This window comes from Camelus ferus, chromosome X (genome assembly GCF_009834535.1).
Source record: "Camelus ferus isolate YT-003-E chromosome X, BCGSAC_Cfer_1.0, whole genome shotgun sequence".
Taxonomy (NCBI): Eukaryota; Metazoa; Chordata; class Mammalia; order Artiodactyla; family Camelidae; genus Camelus; species Camelus ferus.
The window spans coordinates 50,316,967-50,340,646 of record NC_045732.1 but is presented as its reverse complement, the minus strand read 5'-3'; the positions used below and the strand labels follow the sequence as shown (position 1 = coordinate 50,340,646).

At 34.1% G+C, this 23,680-nt stretch overlaps 1 protein-coding gene across 9 annotated transcripts in view; it reads left to right on the top strand.

Moving 5' to 3' along the window:
* ATRX (ATRX chromatin remodeler) overlaps positions 1-23,680 on the top strand; it is a 229,103-nt gene that overhangs the window by 158,749 nt on the left and 46,674 nt on the right. For all 9 annotated transcript variants that reach the window (XM_032475539.1, XM_032475538.1, XM_032475533.1 and 6 more), the window contains 2 exons: positions 7,462-7,615; positions 13,052-13,158. In XM_032475539.1, coding sequence (XP_032331430.1) covers positions 7,462-7,615; positions 13,052-13,158 — 261 coding nt within the window. The remainder of the gene's footprint in view (positions 1-7,461; positions 7,616-13,051; positions 13,159-23,680) is intronic.

Below are 23,680 nucleotides of genomic sequence, written 5' to 3'. Positions count from 1 at the left end.
TTCTATGTACTAACAACACAATAGCAGAAAAATAAATTAAGGAAACAATTCCATTTACCATCTTATCAAAAAGAATAAAATTCCTAGGAAAGAGGCTACCTAAGGAGGCAAAGAACCTGTACTCAGAAAATTACGACACTGATGAAAGAAATTGAAGATGACATAAACAAAAGGAAAGATATACCGTGTTCTTGGATTGGAAAAAAATCAATATTATTAAAATGGCCATACTACTACCCAAGGCAATATACAGATTCAGTGCAACCCCTGTCAAGTTACCAATGACATTTTTCATGGAACTGGAACAGAAAATGTTAAAATTTGTACGGAAACAGAAAAGAACCCAAATAGCTAGAATAATCTTGAGAAACAAGAACAGAGTTGGGGGAATCATGCTCCCTGACTTCAGACTATACCACAAGGCTACAGTGATCAAAACAGTATAGTAGTGGCACAAAAACAGATACATAGATCAGTGAAATAGGATAGAAAGTCCAGAAGTAAACCCAAGCACTTCTGGTCAATTAATCTATAACAAAAGAGGCTAGAATATATGATGGAGAAGTCTCTTCATAAATGGTTCTGGGACAACTGAACAGCTACCTGTAAAAGACTGAAATTAGAACATTCTCTAACACCATATACAAAAAGAACTCAAAATGGATTAAAGACCTAAATGTTAAGACTGGATACAGTAAAACTCCTAGAGGAAAGCATAGGCAGAACACTCTTTGACATAAATCACAGCAATATTTTTTTCAAAGCAGCTCCTAGAGTAATGCAAATAAAAGCAAAAATAAACAAATGAGACCTAATTAAACTTAAAAGCTTTTGCACAGCTAAGGATATCATCAACAAAAGGAAAAGTCAACCTACAGAATGGGAGAAAATATTTACAAATGAAAAAAGATTACAAGCTAATAGTCCTGATGAACATAGGTGCAAACATCCTCACCAAAACTTAGCAAACCGAATTTAAAAATGTACCAAAAGGATCATATATCACGATCAGTGAGATTTATTCCAGAGATACAAGGGTGGTTTAACATCTGCAAATCAGATCAGTCAGTGTGATATGCCACATTAACAAAACAAAGGATAAAATTAAATGATCATCATTTTTTAGATGCAAGAAAAGCATTTGACAAAATTCAACTCCATTTATGATGAAAATTCTTAACAAAGTGGGTACAGAGGGAACATACCTCATCATAATAAAGGCCATTTATGAAAATCCCACAGGTAGCATCACAGTCAATGCTGAAAAGCTAAAAGCTTGTCCTCTAAGATCAGAAGCAAGCTAAGGATATTCACTCTCACTACTTTTATTCAACATAGCATTGGAAGTCCTGGCCCCAGCCATTTAGGCAAGAAAAACTTAAAAATGCATCCAAAGTAGAAAGGAAGATGTAAAACTGTCACTATTTGCAGATGACGTGATACTGTATATAGATAACCCCAAAGGCTCTACCAGAAAACACTGAACTCATAAGTGAATTCAGTAAAATTCTAGGATACAAAATTAATATACAAATATTTGTTGCATTTCTGTACACTAATAATGAACTATCAGAGAAATGAAGAAAATAATTTATTTACAATTGCATCAAAAAGAATAAAATATCTGGGTTTAATTTTAACCAAGGTTAAAGATCTATTCCCTGAAAACTATAAGATATTGAGGGAAGAAATTGAAGACCACACAAAAAAAAAATGGAAAGATACTTCAAGCTCATGTATTGGAGAATCAATATCATTAAAATGTTCAGACTACCAAAAGTCATCTGTAGATTCAGTGCAATCCCTATCAAAATACCAATGGCATCTTTGACTGAACTGAAACAATCTTAAAATTTGTATGGATCCAGAGAAGACTCAAATAGCCGAAGCAATCTTTGAAAGAAGAACCAAGCTAGAGATATCAAACTCCCATACTTGAAACTATACTACAGAGCTTTAGTAATCAAAACAGTATTGTACTAGCACAAAAATCGACAGATAGATTAATAGAACAGAATAGGAAATTCAGAGGTAAATCCAAGCTCATATGTTCAATTAATCTTACAAAAGGAGACATGAATATACAATGGAGAAGAGAGTCTCTTCAATAAATGGTGCTGGGAGTGGGGAGGATTATAGTTCAAGTGGTAGAGTACATGCTTAGCATGCACAAGGTCCTGGGTTCAATCCCCAGTACCTCATCTTTAAACAAACAAACAAACCTAATTACCTCCCCCTTTAAAAAATAAATAAATAAAATTTTAAAAAGAGCCATCAGAAAAATGGTGTTGGGAAAACTGGCGAACTATATGCAAAAGAAACTGGACCACTTTCTTACTCCATATACAGAAATAAACTCAAAATGGATTAAAGGCTTTAAAAGACCTGAAACTTTAGAATTCCTAGAAGAAAACATAGGCTGTCCTATGCTCTTTGACATTGGTCTTAGCAAAATTTTTTGGATCTGTTTCCTTCAGCAAGGGCAAAAAATTAAAATCAAACAAATGGGACTATATCAAACTAAAAAGTTTTTGCACAGCAGGGGAAACCACCAACAAAATGGAAAGGGAACTTACTAATTGGGAGAAGATATCTATTTGCATAGATATATCCCATAGGATTGATATCTAAAATAATATAAATAACTCATAATTCAGTATCCAAAAAGTCTCTATTAAAAACTTGTCAAAGGACCTGAACATTTTTCCAGAGAAGACACATAGATGGTCAACAGGCCCATGATAAGATCCTCAACATCACTAACCATCAAGGGAATGCAAATCAAAACTACAGTGAGATACCACATCCCACCTGTCAGAATGGCTATTACCATAAAGCAAGAAACAACAAGGGTTGGTGAGGATGTGGGGAAAAGGGAACTGTCATGCAGTGTTGGTGGGAATGTAAATTGATACAACCATTATGGAAAATATTAGAAAATCAAAAAATTAAAAGTACAACTACCATATGATCCAGCATTTCCACTTCTGGGTATTTATCTGAAAAACACAAAATCACTAGTACAAAAATATGTATGTACCCCTACATTCATTGCAACACTGTTTACAATAGCTAAGATATGGAAGCAACGTTAAGTTTCCATTGATAGATAAATGGATAAATAAGATGTGCTTTACACACACACACACACACACACACACACACAATGGGATACCACTAAGCCATAAAAAAGAATGAAATCTTGCCTTTTATGGTGACATTGATGGACTTTCGAGGTATTATGCTAAGTGAAATAAGTCAGTGAAAAACAAATACTGTGATTTCACTTATATGTGGAATCTAAAAAACAAAACAAATGAACAAACAAACAAAACTAGTAGAGACAGACTCAGATACCTAGAGCAAACTGATGGTTGCCAGAGGAGTGTGCATCTTGGGATAGATGAAACAGGTGAAGGGGATTAAGTGGTACAGACTTCCAGCAATAAGTAAGTAAGTCACAGGGACTTAATGTACACATAAGAAATATAGTCAGTAATTTTGTAACAACATTATATAATGATGGATATTAACTGATCTTACTGTGGTTATCATTTCATAGTGTATAAAAATATCAAATCACTATGTTGTATGCCATACAAATATTGTATGTTAATTATAACTCAGTAATAAAATAAAATGTGTATATTATTGTATAGATAACTTTTGTGATATAATCCTTCTATATGTCTTAGGACCATAATATTAGCACTAATATACCACATTTATTCTTTGAACAGAGACCTATTGTGTGCTTACTATGTGCTTGTCTCTGCTTGGGTTATATCAGAAAATGCACTTAATGGAGTTTGTCATTCTACTACTATATACACGCAGAATATTTTAATCATATGGTACCTTTAAAAAAAAACTACAATGTATCTTGTTGCAAATGTGGTAGTTAAATATATATTTAGATTGCTTCAAGAAATTAGGGGTAATGGGGTTGCTTTCTATTTGTTTGTATTTCCTTTGTGCCTTATCTTTTAAGCATTTTGTGATATCCAGAGTAGATATTTAGGAGTGGCTTTGATTTATTAATTCACTGCCATTTGTCATGTATGCATACACAGTACAGAGTTATAACAGAAGTTATGATTAATCCATATTGATGATAAAATAAGAATATTCAGCATGAAATTTGTATGTTGTAGGTTTAATGATATATTCAGGATGTTTATTCACTGGAGTAGCCTATATTTTTATGGGTTGCTATTTTTTTTTAGAGATTACTATAAATATTGTGATTATATCCAATGGGATTAAAATTAGAATGGAAACTCTTGTATTTGCACCAAAATTGTCACCTATGTTAAGCTTTGAGACTTGTCTAGATGCTACATTTGTACTAACTTTCTGCTCTTTTTTTGTGATTGGTGACATTTTCACCTTAGATAAATTACCTTTATTAAATATGAGTAACCATTGTTAAAGTTTTGTGCAATCTGTGGAACTGCAGAATTCCCAAAGGCACTGATTATTTGCCAGTTGACTAATTGTAGAAAGGAATTTTAGTCAACATATGTTTGATAAGCATGTGTCTGGAGTCCCCAAAGCCACACCCAGGTTTGGTGATCCATAGGAGTCAGCATATAGTCATATTCAGGACTATGGTTTATTACAGTGAAAGGGTACAAAGCAAAACAAGCAAAGGGGAAAAGGCACATATGTGTCAAAGTCCAGAGGAAATTAGACATATGCTTCCAAGTGTCCTTTCCCAGTGGACTTACACAGGATGTACTGATTTTTGCAGCAACAAGTTAGGGCAATATATGTGAAGTGTTGTCTACCAGAGGAGCTCATAGCTCACTAGAGACTAAGTACCTAAGGTTTTTATTGAGGACTGGTGACATAGGCACTTTCTGCCTGGCTCTTACTAATTCCAGGCTCCCAGAAAGAAAACGGGTGGGTATTCACATAATCTTGGCACATTGAGCCTCTCTTCTCAGGAAAAGTTCTGTATCAGTATGGGGAACTTTTATCATTCAAGTTCCCAGACAGCAGTCAAGGGCAACCCTCTCAAGGAGGCTTTTCTAAGATGCAATTTTAGTTGAGTCTTGAAGGATAGTAAAATATGAACAGAAGTTTGCCAAGAAAAGAGGGAGAGAATGTAATATAAGATATTCAAGGAAAGATACAGAATCTTGCAAATATGTGACACGTTTAGGTGGTAGTTTATTGTGGTTTAAATATAAATGCATAATGAGCTTTGTAAAAGTAATGTAAATCACCAGGATCCAGACAGAAAGAGGGAACTGATATCCTCATCAGTAAGTTCTAGAAGGTATGCTATGGAAGCCCGAGGGAACTGTTATCCTAATCAGTAAGTTCTAGAAGGTATGCTATGGAAGCCCTAGGGATAGGCTAGTCTTGAGAGTAGCAGCTTTGGTTTTCACCCATCTAGGTATAAGATACAAGGCCTTGAGCTCTGTATAAAGTGGAGAGTTCTTAGAACCCAGATTAAAGCTGAATCTGTTCAAAGGGTACTTACTCCACAGAAAAATAAGACAGAAAAAAACTTGCTCGTCAATCCAGGGAGATAACAAGGAAGCTCATTTGTGTCACCGTGGGCTATGGGTTTGGAAAGTAGTTTCCTAAGATTCACAATCATGGACTTTCTGTCACATAGTTTATGGTTTGAAGTTACATAGTCATTATTTACATAGTCTAAAAACCTCAAGCTGTGAAATATTAACCTCAAGAGTAGTTCTGGTTTGGTGATCCTCTGGAGCACCTGGCATAAGCATATGCAGAAATACTGTGAAGTTGTATGATGTCAACCCAAGCTACTGAGGATTCTCACATATGTTACAGCTATACTGAATGTAAAATGACAATAAAAATTATTGAATACCTGAGGAAACAATTAACATTAGGAAAAGTTAGCAATAAAATAAGTTAGTCAACCTGAGAAAGTTAACACACAAAACAACGTGATTAGATTGTCAAAAATCTCGAATAGGACTATTTGATAAGAATATAAACTAGGTATGTTTAAAGTGATATTTTAAAAATCATAAGCATAACTTTATACCAGAAAATTTTAAGCTTAGCTGAAGTAGACAACATTCTAGAAAAATGTGACAACATTAAGTGTTTGTTGCAGTTATTTCATGGTAGCAAAAAGTGAGAAATAATCTAAATGTGACTAGAAGAACTAATAAATTATTCATGCATTGGAATACTACACGGCAGTTAGACTTATTGAATAAGTCTCAACTTTGCATGGAAAATGAAAAACTAGAGTAAAAAAGTTATAGATTGATACAAACAGTATGGTACCATTTACATATAGTTTAAAAACATGAAACAATGCACAGTTTAGTGACACATGTAGTGAAAATATAAAAACATACATAAGCAGTAAATATAGAATTCAGGGTTTTAGTTGCCTCAGAAAGGATGGGAAAGAAGAGAATAGTATTGGGTAGGGTCACATATTAGTCTTCAACTGTATCAGAAACAGATATAACAAGTTTTAAAATTTAATGAAGATGAAATGTGGGAACACTGCTTTTCATTATGTTCTATATACTTTTCTGAATATGTAAAATATTTTATAACAAAATATATAAAAATTTAAAGTACTTTGCATTCAAAGACAATTGAGAGAAGGTACAGAAATATATACATTCCTTATTTTGAAATGAACTATTTATATCTTTCATAGATTATTTTGTGTTACTTTCTCATTATAACTTTTATTGTCAAAGTTTATAGGGAAAATAAGAGCAAAATGATTTAACATGATACGGTGATTCTGGGGTCAGTCCTTGTTTGAGATTTCCAGAATTCTAGTAGCATAGTGAAACGTTTCCTGCCCCTAAGATCTTTTCTCTTTTGATCTCTAGGTGAGTCGGTCTCCCTTCCCTTCCTTTTTTCCTCTCCCCTACCCCCTTTGGGTCTCTGGGTGTTTCTCTCCTGGTCCCTGTCTCTTGGGGTGTGCTTTGGGGATTATACTCTCTCTTAGATTCATCTCTTGGAGTCTCTATCTTTCTAAGCCCCCAGCCCCTAGTTTCTGTTCTCATACTTGCACTTTCTCAGGATCTGTCTCTTACTTACTCTATCACTTGGTGTCCCACCCCCATGTTTTTGTTTCCTCTGCGTGCATTTGTGTATGTTTGTATACATCTTTGTGTGTCTCTCAGATTCTCTAATCTTTATCTCCTTCTCCCAGGGTGGGTTTGTCCCTTCTACCTCACCTCCCCCACCTCCCTGTGTCTTTCACAGTATAGAATTCTCTCTCTCCTGGGGTAGTCTTTTTTCTGTCTCTCCCTGTGTATGTTAGTATGTGTTTCATTCCCCTCTCCTGAATCCCTGCCAGTGTCTCTTTCTCACTCTCTCCCTGGGTCGGTTTGGTCTATATCTGTTTCTCTTGATCTTTTCTTAATTCCTGTCTTGGGGTATTTCAGCCTCTTCCCTTATTTGCCTACTTATTTATGTTTCATTTATTTTGTTTAGGTAAAGCTACTTCCTCTTCTAATCCAAGCAGCCCAGCTCCAGACTGGTACAAAGATTTTGTTACAGATGCTGATGCTGAGGTTTTAGAACATTCTGGAAAAATGGTACTTCTCTTTGAAATTCTTCGAATGGCAGAGGAAATTGGGGATAAAGTGTAAGTTCTTTCCTATTTCCTATTTTTATTATATAAATGAACCTTTTGATAACCCTTTTATTGTCTAAACAATTTATTTGGAGAAATCTGTTTTGTTTTCTTCCTTTCTAAAGATGTAATTTCTTGGTTAGTGTAGTGATAGACAACTGTCTTCTCAGTCATTAGTTCTGAGTGCATATTCTGGTTATTTCTTCAGTGCTGTTTCCCCCTTTCTGCTGTTGCATCTTGAACTAACTTCCTTGATCCAAGCCTCTAGTTGATACTTATATTTCATCATTTTTCAGAATCATTTTTCAATCTGTGCGTGTGACTTCTACCCTGTTACTTTATTGAGATTTTTTCCCCAAAAAATCACTTAATGACCTGATTTCCAAATATAGTGGACACCTCTCAGACTTAATTTCACCTCTTTGACTACTCTATTATTTCTCCTTTATTTTTTGTTCCTGTTTGTTTTACTTCTAGCATTTGTGCCCCATTCTCTTCCCTGCATTCCAACCCCCAATCTTATCCTTAATTTTTATATTTAGAAAACATACTTTTAATGTTTTGAACCAGAATTATTGGTTAGGCTGTTAATAAGGTCTCAAGTTCTGGTCATAAAATGTTTTTAAAATATCGTGCTTTTAATTTAACAATTTTTTGTTATTTTTAACAATTTAACATAAAGCTAAAATAAAACAATCTGTCTTTAAAAAATCGCAAATTTAGTTTCTTTAACTTTCTGGGAAAAAAACAGATTTTCTGTTATATTTCCATACCACTTTTTTTTTAATTGAAGTACAGTTGATTTACAGTGTTGTGTTAGTGTCTGGTGTACAGCATAGTGATTAAGTTATATGTATATATGTATTTTTTCTTTTTCATATTCTTTTTCATTATAGATTATTAGAAGCTATTGAATATAGTTCCCTGTGCTGTATAGTAGGACCTTGTTGTTTATCTATTTTATGTATAGTAGTTTATATCTGCTAACCCCAAAGTCCTAATTTATCCCTCCCCACCTTTCCCCTTTGGTAACCAATTTGAATCTATTTCTGTTTTGTAAAAAGTTCATATTTGTCTTTTTTTTTTAATTTTACATATAAGTGATATATGATATTTGTCTTTGTCTGACTTATTTCACTTAGTGTGGGTAATCTCTGGGTCCATCCATGTTGCTGCAAATGGCATTATTTCATTCATTTATTTTATATAATATTCCATTGTATATATACACCACATCTTCTTTATCCAGTCATCTGTCAGTGGACATTTAGGTTGCTTCCATGTCTTGGCTATTATAAATATTGCTGCTATGAACACTGAGGTACGTGTGTCTTTTCAAATTATAGTTTTCTTTGGATATATGCCCAGGAGTGGAATTGCTGAATCATCCATACCACCTTTTAATGTACCTCTGCTCTACTCTTAACACATTCTAATGTACTTGATATATCTTTTCACTGGATAGTGAGTTGTTTGAAGACACAGACTGTTTTGTTCTTTTTTATTAACCATTGTACCTGGAACCTAGTAAGTCCTCACTAAAAATTATTTTTGTTATATATTGCCACTTTATTTATATAGAAACAAGTGATTCAGATAAGGGATAATGTTGGATTAGAATGGAGTGGTTGTGGAGATAAAGAGTTTGTTTTGGAATAGAAACAGCAGCACTTAATAGATTAAATGCAGGTCAGTGAGAAGGAGAGAGTAGCTAAAGATGACTCCCAGGCTTTCCCCCTAAATGACTGGTGGATTATTGTGTAATTTACTAAAATGGAGATTAGGGGAGAACTAAGTTTATTAGACAGTGTAAAGAGTCCTGCTCTGGCTTTAAGTTTCTGAAGCCTATTAGATATCCATGAGAGATGTCAGGTAGAAAGTGGATATTTGAGTTTAGAGTTCCTGAAAGGTCAGGAGAGATGAATGCTCTAGACATGCTCATGTTTTTTTTGTTTTTGTTTTTGTTTTTGTTTTTGTTTTTGGGGTTTTTTTGTTTTGTTTTGTTTTTTTTGGCTACTAACTTCTGTAGTTTAAAGTTAATTTTCATTGGGTACTATAGAAGAATTTTAAGAATGTAGAAAACATTTTAGTGGTCTTTGAGTTTCCCAACCAGTACAAGAATCTTTTTTACCACTTACATCATGGATGTTCTCATAGTCTCCCCTGAGTACAATATTTGCCATCTCAGAAAGCTCCCTATAGTCGAATACTTCAAAGTGTTACAATGTGTATCCTTATCTTTAGTTTATACTTTATTCCTATAGCTACTTCTCCTCTGGTCTAAAATAGAATGTATCTATTGCATTTTTTATACTGTGATAATGATCACTTTTAGTTATTAACCCAACTGATAGATGTTATCAATGTTAAGATTATAAAATTATGTATTTCTGGAATTATGCTTACCACTATTTTTTATTTGCCAAATACTTCAGTATGGAAATTTTCAAACATAACAAAAAGCAGAAAGAATTTTTAAGAGTGAATACCTATATACCTGACACCTATAATCTGTATTGTATATTTTATTGTACTTTATTGCATATCTATTCATCCCTCCTTCATCTTATTTTTCTGATGCCTTTCAAAGTAGGTTACAGACATCACTACTGCTGTTTTAGTTGTCTCCTCTTTAGATAATGGTGGGTTTAACTCTTGTCATTTTTAGCTTTTTCTTCTCAGTTGATTGATCTGTTCTCTGTATGGCATAATTTCAGTTCTGAATTATGTCTTCAGTCTTTTAGCACTCATCTCAAAATATGGTCACAGCAAACAAAACACTTCAGCTGAGTTCTTATTAACACACAGTTATAGTGAGGCTGATTCTTGTTTATTCTAGACCCTATAATTCCATTCATGCAATCTGATAGACAGGTTTTCCAACATCTAAATAGCACTATTGGTTCATATTGGCTTGTGGTCAACTAAGACTCATTTTTTTTTAAAGAATAACTGTTGTCAGATCAGAGTCCTCTATTGCCTATTTGTGCAGCTGATCTTTTGACCCAAATGCAAATTTGATATTTCACAGGGTGAGAGATGAATGAATTTTTGTGATTTTAGCCAGTGGTGTCACAATAAATGTTTAACAATGGACTCTTCAATTAGTAATGATGATGATGATGATGATGATGATGATGATGATGATAATAATAATAATAATAATAATAATAATAATAATAATAATAATAGAGAAAGCAATGAAGCAGGAAAGAAGAGCCCTGATTTGTAACATTTGCTGGTTTCTATGGTATAAATATGCCCCCCATGGCTAATTTCAAGCTGACAACATGTCAGAGGAGGGAAGAGATGCTAACATTCCATGCCTTGTTTCAAGCTAGTTACAGCCAACTCCAGTATACCACTCAGTTTAGCCCAGCCCTTCTGACTTACTTGTTCTATCATTTAAATATTATATTTTGATTGAATCTTTATTCCCATATTTTTGATATGTGTGAATCTGGTAAGTATTGCTTTTACATTTTAGTATGGGTTGTTGGTAAAATAGATAAATCCAAAATAGTTTATACAAGTATGAAAAATATTACCAATCAGAATAATCATTCTTCGTGTTATCTGCAACTAGAAAAGGTTAACAGAAATAACCATTAGTAAGTGGGAAGGATATAGCTCAAGCGCTAGAAACACATGCTTAGCATGCACGAGATTATGGGTTCAATCCCCTGTACCTCTTCTAAAAATAAATAAACAAACAAACAAACCTAATTACCTCCCCCCTCAAAAAAAAAAAGAAAGTAATAACCATTAGTACATAGCCATTTAGTCCTAATAACACTCCCTTTTTCATAATGAGGCTTATCTGAGCTCAGTGGTCCCCAGAACCAGCCTTAATGCTCTACTGACTCAAATCAACCTTTTTCCAGAATAGTAGCCAAATTACAGATTAATTCCAATTAAATAATTAGTGTTTCTAAGAATTTAAGTTTCCCAGTTATAGGAAACTCAAAAACTTAATTTATAGTTCAGAATGAATTGATTCAACAAAGTTTTTGATTCTAGGAAAGATAATCTACTGAGGAATCAAGACATAGCCCTTGGTCATTTACACTGAGCACCAGGAATTAATTCATTTCTTTACCAGTATTTTGTAAGACAGTAGACTTCCACCTTGCAGAGTTCAGAAAGCTATACTGTGGTCAATGTACATATCATTAAATTCAGTGGTTATATCATAGCTTGAGTTATTCTTAGTTTTACTAAATCTGAAGACATCTAGCAGTGAGTGTTAAATGATCTTCTAGAGTCTTAAGTACCTCTTTATCATACAATACAGCTTTCAGAATCAAAACAAAACAGAAAAAGTATGCTTGCCACAGGTGTCTAGTTCCTTGTACTCTGACCTCCTTTGTATACATAATGGAGAGAATGAGCCCTCATATAGTCTCTTTCTAGATTTTTTTCATTTCCCGTGTGTAATTATGTCTACTTTTCCCCAATGGCTTAGATAAGAACAATGATTTTCAAATAGTTTCTCAGAGCCCTTGCAAGATGTTGACCTAGAGCATAGGGTGAGGGCCCAGTGACACTTTTCCTTCTTATCCTCCAATGCCTAAAGCACCTTGTTTTTCTTCCTTATTTTATTTTAACACCACATAAGGCTTTATGTGAACAAATAATTTTCATGGCTGAAAATGATTTAGAAAACTACTAGGATAGAAAATGAGGCATTTGCAGACATGCTTGGAATAACAAAGTGTTTTAGAATGTGTATAGTTAAAATTACTCAAATGCTTTTGATAGGAAGACATTTTTTTCTCATTTTCTAAATAGTATCTTTTGCAGAGTAAAATTTTTAAATTTTGATGAACTCCCAGCTTATCAGCTTTTTTCCCCCATAGTTCATACTTGTGGTGTCAAGTCTAAAAATTGTCTAGCCTCAAGTTATGAAGATTTTCTTTGTGTTCCTCTAAGCGTTCTGTAGTTTTAAAGTTTACATTTAGATTTATACTCCGTTTTGAGTTAATTTTATGTAAAGTGTAAGACTTAGGCTAAAGTTCATTTTTTTGCATATGAATGTCCAATTTTGCCAAGACCATTGTGGAAAAGACTATTTTTTTCCATTGAATTGCCTTTGCCTTTTTGTCAAAAACCAATTAACTATAGTGTGGCTTTATATCTGAACTCTATATTCTGTTCCATTGATTTGTGTTGGTTTCTTCATCAGTACTACGCTGTTTTGATTACCCTAGCTTTGTGTTGAAATCATGAAGAGTTAGGCCTGCAACTTTTTTCCTTTTAAAATTGTTTTGGCTACTCTATGTGGTTGGCATTCCCATATAAACTTTAGAATCAGCTTATAAATTTCTATGAAAAAAACCTACTGGGATTTTGATTAGAATTGTGTTGAATTTACAGGTCAGTTTGGGAAGAAGTGATATCTTTACTATGCGAATCTCCTAATCCATGAACACTAATTTGTGTTTTTAGCCTTGTTTTCAGCCAGTCTCTCATATCTCTGGACTTGATTGAAGATTTTCTTGAATTGGCTAGTAGGGAGAAGACAGAAGATAAAGATAAACCTCTTATTTATAAAGGTGAGTTACAAACATTTGTATATCATAATTTTAGACACATTCATTTAAACATATTGAATAAACATTTTAACGATAAAAGAAACAATACTACCCAAACCCACAACCCTGATGTATCTATTTTTTCTGCACTTTCTTTTTGTCCTTATCCATGTAAATGTGGTCTTTGTTGCTGCAGTTGTAGTATAAATTAAAGTTTTAGTGGTTTTTTTTTAACATTTTTTATTGATTTATAATCATTTTACAATGTTGTGTCAAATTCCAGTGTTCAGCACAATTTTTCAGTCATTCATGGACATATACACGCTCATTGTCACATTTTTTTCTCTGTGAGTTATCGTAACATTTTGTGTATATTTCCCTGTGCTATACAGTGTAATCTTGTTTATCTATTCTACAGTTTTGAAATCCCAGTCTATCCCTTCCTACCCTCCAAAGTTTTAGTGGTTTTAAACAGCATTATTGAGATATAACTCACATATCATGCAATTCACCCATTTAAAGTGTACAATTCAGTAATTTTTTTAGTATGTTTTCAGAGTTGTGCAGCTCTCACCATGGTCAATTTTCAAACATTAATCCCCAAAGAAGCCCTGTACCTTTTAGCTGTCACCATGCCAACCCCCTTTCTACCTCTTTCACCCCTAAGCAATCACTAATCTACTTTCATTTTATATAGATTGTCCTATTCTGGACCTTTCATAAAGATAGATTTATATAATATGTGGTCTTTTGTGACTGGCTTCTTTCATATAGCATGTTTTCAAGGTTTATCCAAGTTTTAGCAAGTGTCAGTGCTTTATTCCTTTTTATGGCCTAATAATATTCCATTGTATGGATAATACTCACGTTTTGATTATCCATTCATTCACTCATTCATAGATATTTGAGTTGTTTTCTCCTTTTGGCTATTGTGAATAGAGCTGCTATGAACATTTGTATACAAATTTTTATTTAAACATCTTCTTTCAGTTCTTTTGGATATTTAGCTAGGGATGGAGTTATTTGAACTCATGGTTATATGGTCTAATTCTGTGTTTGACATATAGAGAACCCACCAAACTGTTTTCTACACTGGCTGTACTGTTTTACATTCCCAAGAAGCAGTGTACAAGGGTTCTGATTTCTCCGCATCTTTACCAACACTTGTTTTCTGTTGTTGTTTTTTCTGTTTTAACTATAGCCATCCTAGTGGCTGTGAAATGGTATCTCATTGTGATTTTGATTTATATTTCTCTAATGACTAATAATGTTGAACATCTTTTCATGTGCTTATTGGCCATTTGTATATCTTCTTTGGAAAAATGTTTATTCAGGTCCTTTGCCCATTTTTGAATTGGGTTATTTGTCTTTTTGTTACTGAGTTGGAAGAGGTTTTTGCTTTTTTATTTTTTAATTTTTGAAAATTTTCTGCATACCAGGCCCTTATTAGATACATGCTTTGCAGATATTTTCTTTCATTCTTGGGGTTTTTTTTTTAACTTGATTTGATGCACAAAAGGTTGTCTTTTTATATTCTTCAATGCACAAAAGATTTTCATTTTGATAAAGTCCAACTTACCTCTTTTTTCCTTTGTTACTAATGCTTTTAGTGTCCTATCTAAGAAAACATTGCCAAATCTGAGTCTATGAATATTTATCCCATGTTTCCTTTAAAGAATTATATAGTTTTAGCTCTTACAGTTTGGGTCTTTGATGCATTTTGAGTTAATTTTTATATAGTGTGTGAGTTAAAGGTCCAAATTCAGTCTTTTGCTCTGGCTATCCAATTGTCCAAACACTATTTACTTTTTTTCCCCCCTTAATGGAGGCCCTGGAGGTTGAACCCAAGACTTCGTGGATGCCTACCTAGCATGGGCTCTACCACTGAGCTGTACCCTCCCAAGCACTATTTCTTGAGAAGACTATTCTTTCCCATTGAATGTTTGTGGCATCCTTGTTGAAAATTAGTTGACCAAAGAGACAGATTTATTTCTTGATTCTGAGTTCTATTCCACTTACCTATATGTTAATCCTCATGCCAGTAGCACTCCGTCTTGATTACTGTTGCTTTGAAAATAAGTTTTGAAAGTGAGTCCTCCAACTTTGTTTCTCTTCAAGATTAAAGTGGGAAGAGCAGACATCCTTTTCTTTTTCCTAATCTGAGGGGGAAAGCATCTGATCTTTCACCATTACGTATAGTATTAGCTGTATTTTTTTTCATAAATACTGTTTATCATGTTGAGGACGTTCCCTTCTGTTTCCAGTTTTGTGAGTGTTTTTCCCTTATCGTGAATGTGTCTCAGATGTTGTCAACTGATTTCATTGTGTCTGTTCAGATGACCATGTGGGGTTTTTATTTTTATTGATTTTTAATTTTTGTTAAAACTTTTTCTTCATGAATAATTCATTCTATATCTTAAGTTGTATCCTAAGATTTTTAAACCTTTAACATTATTTTAAAAGAAAACAATTGAAACACATCCTATTTGCAGGGATATCATTAATAAAACTAGATCATTTATTCCAGAAATCCTTAATATTTGAATCTTGTAGGATATTACAGCCCTTAAGCCATAAACTAAATTTGACTTAATGAGATATACAGGAAATGGCCTTCCCTTTTTTTGTTTGGTTGTTTGTTTTAGTTTTACTCCTCACAGGAATGTATGTATTTATTTTTTTTAAATTGAGGTATAGTTGATTTACAACATTATATTGGTTTCAGATGTACACCATAGTCTGAAGTCTGAGAGGGTGATACCTACAGCTTTGTCCTTTTTCCTCAGGATTGCTTTGGCAATTTGGGTCTTTTGTGGTTCCATATGAATTATAGGATTATTGGTTCTAGTTCTATTAAAAAACTGTCTGTCATGAGTATTTTGATAGGGATCACATTATATCTGTAGATTGCTTTGGGTAGTATGACTTTTAACAATATTAATTCCTTCAATCCAAGAGCACGGGATATCTTTCCCATTCTTTGTATCATCTTAAATTTCTTTCATCAGTGTTTTATAGTTTTCAGAGTATAGGTTTTTCACCTCCATGGTGTTTTTTATTCTTTTTGATGCAATTTTAAGTGGGATTTTTTTAAACTTTCTGATAGTTCATTATTAGTGTATAGAAACACAACAGATTTCTGTATATTAATCTTGTATCCTGCAGCTTTGCTGGATTCATTTATTAGTTTTTTTGGTGAGATTGCTGGATTTGACATGGACATAAGTCTTTTCTCAGGGTGTGCTGTCAGCTTGGGAGTGGGTGGGACTAGAGATGGTCTGGAGCTGGAGCTGGATGTGAGGTAGACTTCCCATCTGGTTGTCACTGCCCTATTGGGATGGGGTCTGACTCCAAATTGCTGGAGTAGAAGTCCTGAGGGTCAGTCCCAAGGTGACTCTGTTTCCTTTAAGTATGTTTTCCCCTCTCCCCTCACCGGAGCCTTTCCCCAGAGGAGGGGAGTGCTGAAGCAAGTAGGGCCCATGAGTTATTTCGGTCACAGACAGAGGTCCACGCTGTCTCCGATGTGCTGCTTGTGCAGGCACTGGTATTTGTTTCCCTTGCTCCCCTAAGATGCAGCCTCAGATGTGAGTCCCCTTTGTCCCTCATAGCTGATCACTGCCCCCAGCCTCCAGCACCCCTGCCCTGTTGTGGAGCCACACTGCAGAGCTGGCAGGGCCTGTGATTCTCAGCATGTATTGACAGGTGAGCTGTGGTGGAACAGCAGCCATCAGAGATCTGGGCTACTTCTGATATGCCACTTAAGTAAGCGCCAACAATGGCTGCTGCTGCCCCACCCAGGCTCTACCCTTGGACTGGGCTGCCTCTGTGTCCCATGGTCAAGTCTTCTCTCTGGTTGTGGCTGCTCCAGGTCCAGTTCTGCACTGTGATATGGAGTGAGCATGATGCCACAGTGTTCACTTTGCTTGGGCTGGGGCACACACCCAGGTGATTGTGAGAGATCCAGCATTGGCCAGAGCACCCATCTCTCTACCCTGCCTCAGGGGCAAGCCAGCATGTGTACTCCTCTTGAGTGGAGTTCAGTCTTCCTACCACCTTTGTTTAGTCCTAGCAGTCCTCCAGTAAGCCAAGGGAGTTGTCTTCCCCTCGTAGGACCCTATAACTGGGGTGTCCAATCTGTGACTATGTAATCTCCCTTATCCGCTGAGTCCCCTCCCAGGGACACAGGTCTGACCTGATTGATTTTCTTCCCTTCCTACCCTATTCCCTGTGTGTCTTTCTTACAGCCTTGGTTGTACAGGAGTCCTTCTGCCAGTTTCCAGTTAGTTTTTAATGAGAATTGTTTCACATGTAGATGTATTTTTGATGTTTTCATGGGAGATGGTGAGCTCTGTGTCCTCTTACTCTGCCAACTTCGTACCTTTCCTCTGGGTTTTTAAAATTTCTATTGATATGGTGCATTACTTTGCACCATATCATCAGATCATCAGATGTTAAGCAAACCTTGCATATCTAGAATAATCTCACTTGCTCATGGTGTTTAATACTCTTTGTATGTTGCTGGATTTCATTTGCTAGTATTTTACTGAGTATTTGTGCATCCTTTTTCATAAGAGATTAATTTTCAGTTTTATTTTCTTATAAAATCTTTGTGCGGTTTTGATACGAGGCTAATACTGGCCTCATTTAATGAGCTGTGAAATAGTCCTTCTCTTTTTTTGGAAGAATTCAGGAAGAATTAAATATTTACCAGAATTCAGCAGTAAAGCTTGTCTGGACTTCAGTTTTTCTTGTGGGTAGTTTTATTTATTGTTGTTATTATTATTATTGTAAAATATACATAACATGAAATTTAACATATTGTCAGGGTGAAAAGGCAACTTAAGAATAGGAGAAATATTTGCAAGTCATATGTTTGATAAAGGTTTAATATCCAGAATACATATAGAACTACTACAACTTAACAACAACAAAAAATCTGCTTCAAAAAATGGGTGAGAGACTTGAATAAACATTTCTCTAAAGATGATATACAAATGACCAATAGGCACATGAAAACGTGCTTAACAAAATTTTTTTTTTAAATAAAAAAGAAAATGTGCTTAACAATCATTAGAGAAATGCAAATAAAAACCACAACTAGATGCAACCTTACACCCATTAGGGTTACTACTATCAAAAAACAGTAAATAACAATGTTTGGTGATGATGTTGAGACATTGGGCACTATTGGTGATAATGTAAAATGATTAAGCCACTGTGGGAGATAGTATGGCAGTTTGTCAAAAAATTAAAATTAGAACTGTCATATGATCCCAAAAGAATTAAACATGGTCTCAGACATATTTGTATACCCATGTTTATAGCAGTGTTATTCACAATAGTCAAAAGGTGGAAATAAACCAGGTATGCATCAGAGGATGAATGGATAAGCAAAATGTGATATATACATACAATGGAATACTTTGCAGCTTTTAAAAGAAAGGAAATCCTGTCACACATGGTACAGTATGAGCCTTGAGGACATTATGCTACGTGGAATAAGCCAGCAAAAAAGACAGATAACTGTGTGATTCCATTTATTTGAGATATCTAAAGTAGCTAAATTCACAGAGAAAGTCGAAGTTACTTCAATGAAATGGAGAATGGAGAGTTGTTGTTTAATGAGTATAGAGTTTCAAGTTTGCAAGATGAAAATGTTCAGAAAACCTGCTAACACTACTGAACTGTACATTTAAAATGGTTAAGATGTAAAATTTTATGGTATGTGTTTTTTACCACAATTAAACAAGTTATACGGCTAGTTGCTAGTGGAGATTGGGTAAAACAGTTTTTGTTTATTTTGTTTTGCATCAAATCTTTCTGATTTGTCTGTATGTTGCTTAAAGTAAAAATGTTTAAAAACTGGTAAAAGATATGGTACAAGAAATTGAGAAATCCATAAGTATTTATTTGGTCTATAAGGCAAAATAGTTTTATCTCTAAAATTAAATGAACATTACATTTTTTTGAAAAGATATATGATGAGTACCTACCGGGTACTCTGCAAAGGACTGGGAAACAAAGTTTCCTTCTCTTGAGGAGCTAATAGTCTAATGGTGAGTACAGATACTAAACAAATAAATATAGAAAATTAAATGCCCAGGAAATGAAGAGGAGAGTATTTCTATGATTTAGGAAGGAGTTAGTCTCATCTCTCTACCTCATGATATCTCCATTCAGCTTTTTAGTGTGTCTTAACCGATTTCCCTTTATTACTCAATTAGCAGAAGAAAAGAAAACCAAATTGGGAGCAAGAGATAGGAAGGGAAAAAGATTTTTTTCATCATTTTGACCATGTTTAAATGTATAGTTCTGTGGCATTAAGTGCATTCACATAGCTATGTAACCATCACCACCATTTAAAAAAATAATTTTCACCTGTTTTGCTGGGGAGCAAATCCATGGAGCAACTTACTCTGTCATGTCAGAAGTCCCTCTTCCCATAAACTAGATTTTGTTATTTTCACTTGTCATCATTTCATAAACATTTTGATGTTCCTACATAATCTTTATCACTTTCAGCTCTACAATATTCTGTCCAGTAAATATCATTATTTACTTAACCATCTATTATTATACTTTCAGATTATTTTCAATTTTCACTATTATACATAATCTACAGTGGGCATCTTGATGGCAGTGGATGTTTCCCCTTTAAATTTCTTTGGTTTAAATTGCCATGTAAAATCAGTGATTTTAAAGGTATACTATTTTCTATACCAGTTCTTCATTTTTCTTTACAAAATGTTGCATGCCACACTTGAGAAAAATAATTTTTAAATTCCACAGCTAAGGGCTTGAACATTCATATGCAGCTACCTATATACTCAGTATATGCAGTTGTGTTACTAGTGGTTTTTTAATATCTATCTTCTATGACATGTTTTTGGAAAACATTTATCATGTTGACCTTCATTCATCTTTAACTCATAAGCTCTGTTGTACCTCAGATTGCCCAGCAAGCATGCCACACACCTGCATGGCCAGTGGTGCATCATGCACATTTCTCCTTTGGCAACCATGTGGAAAAGCAATAGTATCTTTATTTTTAGACTGGTGCATTGGTTACTTAGGTTACTGTAGTAATTGAAAAGGAGCATTAGCTCTTTATTTGATACTATAGTACATACTATATCAGTGGTTTACTAGTACACTTACCAGTAGAATTCTTTTTTTCTCCAAGCCACATTTTACACAGAGTATTAGTTCCTTGGGCCTGGGTTGCTAATAGAGTGAAGAGTTTTTTCCTCTTTTCCCAACTGGGGCTAAGAGTCACCACCAAGCCATTACATTGTTACCCCAAATTAAATATTTATAGAACCCATAATGTATTCCAGGGTTCATTTCATTTTGTATATATAGGATATCTACCACATGCAAGGTACAATCTAGATGCTAAGGATAAAGAACTTAACACAAGAGAAAATGTTCCTATCCTCCTAGAAGTCATATTCTTATTAAGGGAGACCGGTAAGAAACAAACAAGTAAATATATAGTAACAAATGCAATAGGGAAACTAAAATATATAAAGGTGGCAGGGAGTTTTGGAGGACAGTATGTAGAGTAGTTGGGCAACGCTTTACTGGTGAAGAGAGAGATCTGAAGGGAACATGGGCCATGCAGATATCTGAAGGAAGACCATTCCAAACAGAGGGAGTAACAGGTGAAAATGCAATGAGGTATGAGCATGCGTGTTTAAGAAACTGCAAGAAGTCCTAGAGAGTGCTTCATGTTCTATGGTAATTATTTCTGTTTCTCTAGTTAAAATCTGTGTTTATTGAAGATGGGCTCACTGTTACACATTTTTTGCTAAGCACAGAGCTGGACGTGTAATAGGTCTATAGTAAAGATTTGCTGAACTGGCAAGGTAATACATTATCCTTATCTGGATCTTCTCTATTTCTGTTCCATACAGAGTGATGCCCTAGTGATGCACTTTCTTATGAGCCCATTGAATTACAGTGCTTGGTATAATACATACTGGCACTTTTTATCTTTCTCATTCCCTACCTCTCTTTTTTTCTAGGGGTCCTTCTTATTGACATGTTTTCAACATGTATATGGGTATTGTGTATTGTATTTATTGATTTGACTGTGGGTAAGCATAATATTAGGTAGCTTAAATATTTTTCTATTATCACTATGTATTAATTTTATTAGTCAGATTATATGTTCTGTCATGCTTCATTATCTGAAAGTCTGTGTTACAAAAAAAGTTATATCAATTTAATCTGCCACCAGGAATAAATGGATAATGCTCATTTTGCTATATACTTGTCATGCTATATTTACATTTCACCTATCTTTGATGGATAAAAACAATTGCCATTGTTTTAATTTGTATTTTTCTGACCACTGGCAAGGTTGAATTATTTTCCCATACGCTTCCTAGTTCATATCTAACTTTAGAAATTGTCTTCAACAAAGATTTGTTTTAACCATAAATCAGTTTGGTTTATCTTCTGAGTACCTACTAGTACTACTACCACCACCACCACTACTGTTACTACTATTACTACTGCTACTGTGTATTGGTCAATGAACTAGGTTAAAGGGATATTATGGGAAATCATGTTATAGAGAGAGATCAAACACTTATAATATGGTGTCATAATAAAGGTAGATATAATTTGCTATGGTATCTTGGGTGTTAATATTAAGTACCCAGTAAAGCTTAATTACTATGTAATAGGCACTGTTCTAAGGGGTTTTTTTCTTATATTAACTCATTTAATAAAAAACAACCCTATGGTAGGTACTCTGGCTGTCCTCATTTTTAAAGAAAAAGAAACTAAGGCACAGGGAGTTTAACTACTTTCCCTAGTGAAGATGCTAGTAAATGGTGAAACTGGGATTAAACTCAGGGAGTATGACTCTAAGATCTATATTTTTTTATTACTAAACTATACTGTCAGTTTTGAAGTGTTGGATTCACAAAAGTGGTAGTACAGATAGTTCATTTGTATTATTCCAAAAAGGTGTGTATGTTGAAATACTTTTTAAAAATAAGTCATGTCATATTCTATTCATTTATGATTAGCATATTTACTTTAATAATTACAAGTGAACAGTTAATGAAAATGTGACTTCAGCTCTTACTTTTTTATCCTACCATGTATCTTTTTTCCTTAGATGAGTATGTCTTTTCCCCCCCTAACTGAAAGAAAGAAAAAGTATAGATAAATAAATTGACTTTCTTAGCCATTACTGAACTTTCAACAAGGGAATTCTAGGTTTTCAATATAAGTAAAGATGTGGATAAGCAGTAAACATGTTGAGAAGCATTATTTATTTATTTATTTATTTATTTATTTATTTATTTATTATTGAAGTACAGTTGATTTACAATATTGCGTTAGCTTCAGGTGTACAGCATAGTGATTCAGTAATTTTACAGATTATAGTCCATAATAAGTTATTATATGGTAATGGTTGTAATTCCCTGTGCTATGCATTTTATTTTTGTTGCATATTATTATACATATAGTAGTTTGTAACTGCTAATCCCATACCCCTAATTTGTCCCTCCCTGCTTCTTCCTTTTGGTAACCACAAGTTTGTTTTCTATATCTGTGAGTCTGTTTCTGTGTTGCATATACATTTATTTATATTGTTTTCTAGATTCCACATATAAGTAATATCATACAGTATTTGTCTTTCTCTGTTTGACTTAATTTCATTAAGCATAGTATTCTCTAGGTCCATCCACGTTGCTGCAAATGACAGTATTTCATTCTTTTTTATAGTTGAGTAATATTCCATTGTGTGTGTATACACACACACACACACACACACACACACACACACACACACTATATATATATTTTTATATATTTATATATATTTCCCATCTTCTTAATCCAGTTGTCTGTTGATGGGCACTTGGGTTGTTTCCATATCTTGACTATTGGTAAATAGGGCTGCTATGAACATTGGGATGTATGTATCTTTTCGAATTAGTGTTTTTTTCCTGGATATATACACAGAAGTAGAACTGCTGGATTGTATAGTAGCTCTATTTTTAGTTTTTAAAGGAACCTCCATTCTGTTTTCCATATTGGCTGCACCAATTTACATTCCTATCAACAGTGTATGAGGATTCTCTTTTCTCCACATTCTCTCCAACATTTGCTATTTGTAGACTTTTTGATGATAGCCATTCTGACAGGTATAAGGTGGTATCTAATTGTGGTTTCGATATGCATTTCTCTAATAATTAGTGATGTTTAGCATCTTTTCATGTCCCTGCTAGACGTCTGTATGTCTTTGTTGAAAAAATATCTATTTAGGTCTTCTGCCTATTTTTTGGTAGGGTTTTTATTTTTTTGATACTGAGTTGTATGAGCTGTTTGTATATTTTGGATAGTAAACCCTTCTTGTTCATGTCATCTGCAAATATTTTCTCCCATTCTGTAGGTTGTCTTTTCATTTGGTTGATGGTTTCCTTTGCTGTGAAAAGCTTTTAATTTCTATTAGGTCCCATTTGTTTATTTTTGCTTTTATTTATTTTACCTTAAGAGATAGATCCAAAAATATATTCTA